The sequence below is a fragment of the Nicotiana tomentosiformis genome, chromosome 2 (assembly GCF_000390325.3).
Source record: "Nicotiana tomentosiformis chromosome 2, ASM39032v3, whole genome shotgun sequence".
Lineage (NCBI taxonomy): Eukaryota > Viridiplantae > Streptophyta > Magnoliopsida > Solanales > Solanaceae > Nicotiana > Nicotiana tomentosiformis.
The window spans coordinates 150,316,410-150,324,206 of record NC_090813.1 but is presented as its reverse complement, the minus strand read 5'-3'; the positions used below and the strand labels follow the sequence as shown (position 1 = coordinate 150,324,206).

At 35.7% G+C, this 7,797-nt stretch overlaps 1 protein-coding gene across 5 annotated transcripts; it reads right to left on the bottom strand.

The window, feature by feature from the left end:
- Positions 1-512: 512 nt before the first annotated feature.
- Positions 513-6,951, bottom strand: LOC104120320 (uncharacterized). 5 transcript variants are annotated; one of them, XM_009632059.4, is made up of 2 exons: positions 5,719-6,950; positions 513-869 (listed from the first exon to the last, which is right to left on the bottom strand). In XM_009632059.4, exon 1 carries the CDS (start codon positions 6,699-6,701, stop codon positions 5,730-5,732), a length of 972 nt encoding a protein of 323 aa, XP_009630354.1. In that variant the 5' UTR covers positions 6,702-6,950; the 3' UTR covers positions 513-869; positions 5,719-5,729. The 5 variants fall into 5 exon arrangements, with proteins under 5 accessions (XP_009630354.1, XP_009630355.1, XP_009630356.1 ...); XM_009632060.4 differs by having other exon boundaries at positions 5,728-6,950; XM_009632061.4 differs by having other exon boundaries at positions 810-1,618; positions 5,719-6,951.
- Between the last annotated feature and the right edge of the window lie 846 nt (positions 6,952-7,797).

Sequence of the window (7,797 nt, the reverse complement as noted above, 5' to 3'; positions counted from 1 at the left end):
TTTCTCTCATTTTAATAATACATATAGAAGATATATAGATTTGATGTAATTGTACAAAATTTCGTAGCAGTGCAGCATTCCTCACATCATTGCCATTTTCATGTAAGAGGGACCTTCTTGGGCAGCAAAGGATCTGAGGTGGCCTCTGACTTGAAATATTGTTATCTATGCTGCTATGCAGTTGCAAACATTGCCGAAGCAAGAAAATGCCAATTACGTACATATAGTATCTATCATGTCATGAAGTAAATGATTGAGGCTAATTACATGCAAGCTCATCAAGGAGAAACTGCAACGAAATCATGTCATGTGTAAATCAAATCACAGAAAACTTTTTGGTATGAATCAGCTTCTCATCGTTTCTGAACAAATTAATGGACATAAAAACCTGTTTCATTAATCACTATACGAATATTTCTTCTTCCGTTTTCTTTACTTTTAAATGTCTTATAAATTAGCAGTACCGTTCAAAATGCCAACGTGAGCAATGACATAAACCAAGACTCAACTAGTAAACGAAACTGATCATGATTTCGTTAAGCAATTCAAACCCAACAAGTACAATATTCTGGACTTTTTAAGGTATGACATTAACATAAACCAAAACTCAAATAGTAGATCCAGCTGAGCAATCCAATTAAAACAAGAGTGCAATGTTCTATACTTTCTGCTTCTGGTTCTTTCTATCACCATGTAACCAGAAGCTAAGCCAAGAAAGAAAAAGTAACCTATCAAAAAAGCTAAGACAGATAAAGTTTGTAGTCTATTTTATCCTTCAAGATTGAATAGAGAGCAGAGAAATAGCTAGATTTTCTGATTATGAGGGCAATCTTCAGCTCTGCCACAATTTGGTATCATCATAGCACAACCTGTTATGATAACAAACAGGTCAAGAGAGCATAATTTTTGGAATTCAAATACTACATTTAAAACTCTATTACAGAAGAAACTGCTAAAAAAGATGCTAAACACTTCCAATTAGTACAATTCTCATGTCATTCACCCACAATCAAGCTGAGGTAAATGCTTCAGGCTAAATACATGCAAACTCATCAAGGAGAACCAAGAAACTAGAAAGAAATCAAACCACAGAAATTCTAGTTTGAATACTATCAAAAGGTCGAAGAGAATAAAAAAGACGATCAAATGCTTGCTCCGATCTCTTCTTACTGTCCTGCCACCTTTGTCTTTTCTCTATTTGTTGTATCAACAATCAATGTCTGTAAGTGAAATGTCAAACATCTAATCATGAATACACATTAGGGTCACCAAAAGAAAAGTAGCTCCAATTGTGGCATCCTTAATTGACCAGCAAAATATGCATTCCAAACAGTCTACTCAGCTAGCACTTCACCATAAGACCAACTGCGAGAACTTGCATGTCTAGAAGTTACAATTAGCAGCCCAAGATAAATGATTAAGGCATATATTTAACAAGCCATGTGGGATTGTAGCAGTATCATGTTCCTCATCAGACTTGGACTACTTAGCAGTGCAAACCAACTGCAGTTAACCGAAATAACTTGCAAAGCCCAAGGGTGGCTAAGTGTTAAGAAAGGCACACCCAAAGGAACTGCAAAGAGAAACATCTATGCAGCCTCAAAGCAATTGTGAGAACCTGGACATCCAAAAGTTGCCATTGTTAAACCAATATAAGTGCCCAAAGCATATAGTTTATTCTCTAATAATAAGGTAAGATTTCAAGCCGCTGCCCTTTAAAGGAGCGGGCTAAGTGATCTGTGAAAAGATTGGAAGATCCGGCCTAAGAAGGGATAGCCCTTTAGATTTGTTGCTCACTAGCGCCCCGTACCCCCCTATTATTAATATTATAGTCATATAGGAACTAAAGAAAATTTGACAACCTAAGTAATAGAAAGGGGATGCGCTCAAGCATGCGAAGAAAGCTCGAAGAGCTTCTCTTTACACGAGCCAATTATGTGTGGCGCTGCATATGGCAAGCGCTACCCATCGCTTGCAAGCCATGTGCTATTATAAGATTTTCACATTCCTCATCAAACTTGGACCATGTGGTCACTAGAGTGCAAGCTGATAGTTAATGAAAATAACTCGGAGCCCAATGGTAGCCTCAATATGCTAAGTCATGATAGCTAAGTACTAACAAAGCCAGATAATTCTCCTTTCACAAACTGTCCATCAATGTGCATGCCGAGGACAGGGAATGTCTATCCTTGGTCAAAATATCCACAGCAATATTCCTATTAGATTCTCCGCTCGAAATAAAAGGATTAGTCAATTCAATCCTCGATGGAAATAGAACTATTGGATTAGTCAATTCACTCCTCAATGGAAATAGAACTATTAGAGCTGGAAGATCATTTTGAGATCTTATGAACTTTTTCTTTACCCGGGCATGGACAGTTTCCTTTCGAATCCCAGCGGAGGCAAAAAAACACTCCGCATTTGTCCAAGCCTTGGTGGACAGAGTTACCTGGTACCTGTTGTTGGTGGGAGGTAGCAATTATCTCGTGGAATTAATCGAGTCGCACAGAAGCCGGCCCAGACCCCACGGTTATTAAAAAAAAAAAAAAACTCTACCATAGCAAGCACTCACTTCCGCAAGAAAAGATCTTTCTAATTTATTAGTCAAGCACTAACAAGCAAGACAAATGCATTCACTATCACAAAAGAGTAGTGGGTGCAGAAATTATTCTTACACCTCACATAGGGAGCTCAAGTTCAACTCTTCCAGGCAGCATGGGGACTCCCATATTGGGATTTCAATTATCAGTGAACAGTACGTTAGCTTTGGGTTAATAGTGAAGTTCGTGTGTCTGATCCCAAGCCCAGATAAAGGAAAAATGTTGTTCTAGCTTGCTTACCAACACAAACTATAGTGTAAAAATTGTCATATGCTGAATCTTAAATATTAAATTAATTGAAACGTGCTTACAAAGGAGGGTCCACCCAAATAGAAATAAAGAGGATACATATGGCTGACCCCAACTAGTTTGAGTTGAGACAAAATTGATTTTGATATACACCTTCGAATCTCCTGCGGTTGCAATTTTTTTCATCCATAACGGTGCTTTAGCTTTGCATCAGGGTGATCTATCATTATAGCTCTCAAACTGAAGCTTCTTGAATGGCATATCAATCAATTGTTGACAGTCTCCTTGCAATCCAGTAAAAGCTTTCATACAATGAATTATCCGCGCGAGGCATGAAAAGAAGACACTACTTTTTTCGACAAGTAATAAAAATATAATGTTGCTTTGTTACCTATAGGTGTCAAGTTTCTAACAGGATATTGATACACACAAAAACCTAGTAGGCTGCAAGCCCTAACCAGCATGAAGAGAGAAAAAGGATGAAGTTCTCATATACTATGACAATGCGATAGAAGAAATCAGTGTTTAAAGGCGTTCATGAGGCAACTTATCCTAGCGCTTAAATTTCTTGAAGTGAGAATGAACTTCGGGTTTCTGATTTTAATTGCCACTAGATGCTCTGATGCGGGTGCTTTGCATCTCTTTTCCCAATAAGTAAAGAAACAATTTTATTAATAAAAAATAGAACTAAGATCATTTTGCATACGTAGAATACTTATTACAATAGTCAGCCCCTTCACCATTCCTGTTAGAGAAGTTAAGAATTTAACACCTTTTAACCTTCACCTAGAACTACTATAATATGCCAAAAGGACATTATAATTGTCATATTAATTTATTTGAGTTTGTGCATTGTCTCGATTAGCTTTTCAGAATCATCTTTGATATATTTCCTTCTAAGCTCTAAACTACTCAGCATATACATGCTGAAATACTGTTCCATATTTTTTTTTTATCAGTATACTGTTCCGTAATCTTTTCATATTCTTGCTAAGTCCCTTACTGGGCCAAAAGAGAAGAAGATCCTTGATTGTCCTCGGTACTGTCCATCTCCAACTAAGAAAATATTTTTAGAAAGAGGTCATAATTGAGTTACCAAATAAAGGAATAATTGATTAATATCCTCAATCTCCCTTTCGCACATAGCGTCAAAAACATTCAACCCCTGGTTCTACAAGTTAAATTAAGTTAAAACAGCATTATAACAAATCACCCGACAAAATAACTAACCAGCCGACAAAAGATGGCAACTATATATGGAGCTCTACTTTTCCAAATTATTTTCCATAGCCCCTTGTTGACAGAACTATTTTAAGTCTCTTTTAAGGTAAACTGCTATAGCATCTCTCTAACTTTTCCCTCCCAAATCTTATTTTCTCCTTCCGATAGCATCTTAGTGAAGACTTCTAAGAGCTTAGAAACCAACATATTTTCTAAGCATCTTAGCTATCACTTGGTGTCCATATTAAAGCATATTCAGGCACAGTAGTATGACAACTCAGAATCAAATAGAGGGATCACTCCTCTTTCCATGCCATAATGCATTGAAGCGACAATATTTTCATATACTTGTAGCTGATCATTCCTCAATCTACCATATCTAATCAACAGATTTACGTTCAGTATCTCATTCCCAGGACAGTCTATACATGTGTACTGAGTACCAGCACCAAACAAGGGATCAAGGTCTGATTTTATAAAGTAGTCGAAACTTGCAACTGAAAACCACATCAAGAACTGGGTGAATCACATCCAAATGAAACCACAGCTGATGGATCTAATAGTTGAGGTCGGATTGGAGTTTCCACGGAAAATACTAATAACCAGAGGAAAAAGGAGAAGGAAGAAAGATAGAACATGGATTAGCTACTTTAAGTTAGTATACAAAGCATTCCATGTCTTCCTAGCAAAACTATTTTACTAGTAAAAGCTGTGTACACTTAATTAAACTGAACTTGTGCATAACCAGAAGCCAAGAAATATGCTGTTAGCAAATTATCACTAAAAGAATAATCAATTCACTAAACCGAGTCGAAGACAGTTCTTACAGTTTACATGTTAAACAGAGTATAAGATGTTTGAGCACCCTAACTCAACAAAAGAATCATACAATGAGCTGTGGTTCTGACAAACGAGGCGATCCCTCGCCTTTACTTCTATTTTGTTTTTCAAGTACACTGCCCAACAAAGGGGTTGAGCTAGTTAGACTATCATAGAAAGATACCATTCCAATCCTTAAGAAAAAAAGAAAGAAATCAGTTATAGGGCAGAGCAGAGGTTTGGTGAGGTTGAAAGAGCAGAAGTACCAACTCAGTTACTGCAGGTAGGCCTATCCTTATTTATTCTCATATCCATTTATATCACTCAATCATAGTTAATAAATTGAAGTTCCATCTCCAATGGGATTCTAAGGAGATATAATCACTGGAAACCAAGGAGAAGACTTGACATTAAGTACAACATAAAAGACAAAGTTAAAGAAATTTATCTCAATTGATACAACAAAAAAGGGTATAACTTTCCTTCTATAAACAGCAGCGAACCAATCATATGCACTATATAATTTACACAGGTCCTCAGGCAGAAAAAAATCACATCGGAACAATCACATAAAATAATGCTTATTGACATTAAAATAAGAATACTAATACCAATACTAAAAATATTTTAACAAGTACAAGGAACAAAGACCTTCGGTATTAATGGAGTTCATAAAAAAGCGCAAAGAACATAGAACCATGACTTATTATGTAAAATGAACATATTCAAGTGTCCAAACACAACAACCTACTAGAAAAGCTAATGTCTTTACACTAACTCTTGCTTACATATCATGCAACAAAATCAAATGAAAGCACAAGGATCTAACCATTCTCACCATCATGGTGCCAAGGCACCCATTTCCAAGTTCTCCATCTGAACACTGCTTTTCAACGGCACATACTCCCCAAGGTATCCACCAAGATGATCATACAGAGCAGTCTTGTCTATCCCCTGATGATGATAACTCTTGCAAACATAGTAAAACACACTTTGTACCAAAAGCCCCACAAGATTCACAATCACCAATACTCCAACCAAGAATCCACCAACCACAATTCTTGAAAACACACCATAACTTTCACCTCCATGCACTACAATTGACCCAAAAAACCCATTAATCACCCCACAAATCGACAAGTACCCGAAAACAAGGAAAAATGCCATCCCTGTCCTCCCTTTCAACAACTCATAACTCTTCTTCATAGCTCCTATACCATAAACAGGTTCAAGAACAGACACCACACTAGCCAAATGCCATAATGCACTGATGTAAACATGCACTACAAGGAAGAGCACAAACACAACCAAGAATGAAAAGAGGAACAAAACCACATTCTGGGTATCTGCTGCCACAATCAAAAGCACAAGAAAAATCAAGAAAACAGTGTTATAAGCCAACATAGAAAGAGAAACCCAAATGAAAGTAATAAAAAGCCTCTTGAAAACACTGGGAATAGCAGCTAAGGTGGAGGAAAAAGACACAGGCTTTGAGGTGTAAATTGATGCCACAGTGAAAACAACAGCAGCAGTTGAAAGCAAAGAGAAACCAAACAAGAAAAGCAGGTAACAGAACTGGAAAACAATGAGCTTTGTCCATTGTGAGGCATGAGATGAATTGGGGTTTTCTTGAAGCTGAGTAATGATGGGGTGAGTGAACAAAGAATGAGCCAAGATTGCAAAAGACAAAGGGAATACTATTGTAAGGGTAATGAGGTAGAAAGTTTTTGGGGATCTTTTGGGTATGGAGATTGATTCTTTGAAAATATCAGGTATAGTCAAGAATTGAAGCTCCTCTGGTGGCAGATCCATTACTTAAACAAATGAGAAGCAATTCTTGATTTGGGAAATTCTTGAATTTTTTTACAAGATGAACTGAAAAGGGTGTGATCTTAGAATGGAAGATGATTTCAAGATTGAGTTTTTTTTTTTTGGTTAAAATAATTCTTGCTCTAATGCACCGCCACATTCTTTTCTCGAAAAAGTTGGTAAAGTGTACGCGTTAAAGCATTAGGTACAATGATTGCTGCATCAGTTTTTTCTGACACACAGGACATTTCTAAGCGCCCTATCAATTTTTTAATTTTATAATACAGAGATTAGTATAGATGGAATGTCGGAGGAGCAAGGGGATTATGTTTTGTGAATCGTGATTATTGTCTAATCGTGTTTATTTAATAATGTAGAGACAAAGGTTAAAGTGATGAAAACTATGGTTGATAATAAACTGCTTTAGCGATTGCATTTCTATTAATTTCTTTACCTTTTTATTGCTCTTCGCTCTTGCTATAAGAAGTCGTATGGTTGATGGTATTGAAATAATTAATTATAATATAAATTTTTGTAGATATTATAATATTTGGTTAGTTATAAAAAGAATTATCACAACATAATAATGCAATATTCAATTAGTTGAGGACAGTAAATATATTTTTATGCGAGATAAAACATGAAGTTATTCGGGGAATAAAGTACTTAATTATAAAATTACCATTTTAAAGTAGATAATTCATGTGTAACAATTTTTTTATTATTAATTATCACATAACAACTAATTATCACATAACAACTCATTCATTATTAAACACCACATAAATAATCTGCACATTATAATCTCCACATAACTAACATGTGAACCAAACTACCGTAATAACTTCTCATAGGCGTGCCTCCATCGCAAGATGCTCCTTACACCTATCTCCTTGTATGGAAATTAATTTTTCTAATTATTTTATAAAACGGTATACAATAACTCAAATAAACTTCTAAAAATTGATTATTTTCTTTATTCATTGTGTTAATCTGAAACAACTATTGTTTCAAAACCATCCAAACAGAAATTTTCAAAACATGAATTTTAAAAGAACCGAAAAAATCACGTTTAAATTCCTAACACAATATCATCAAA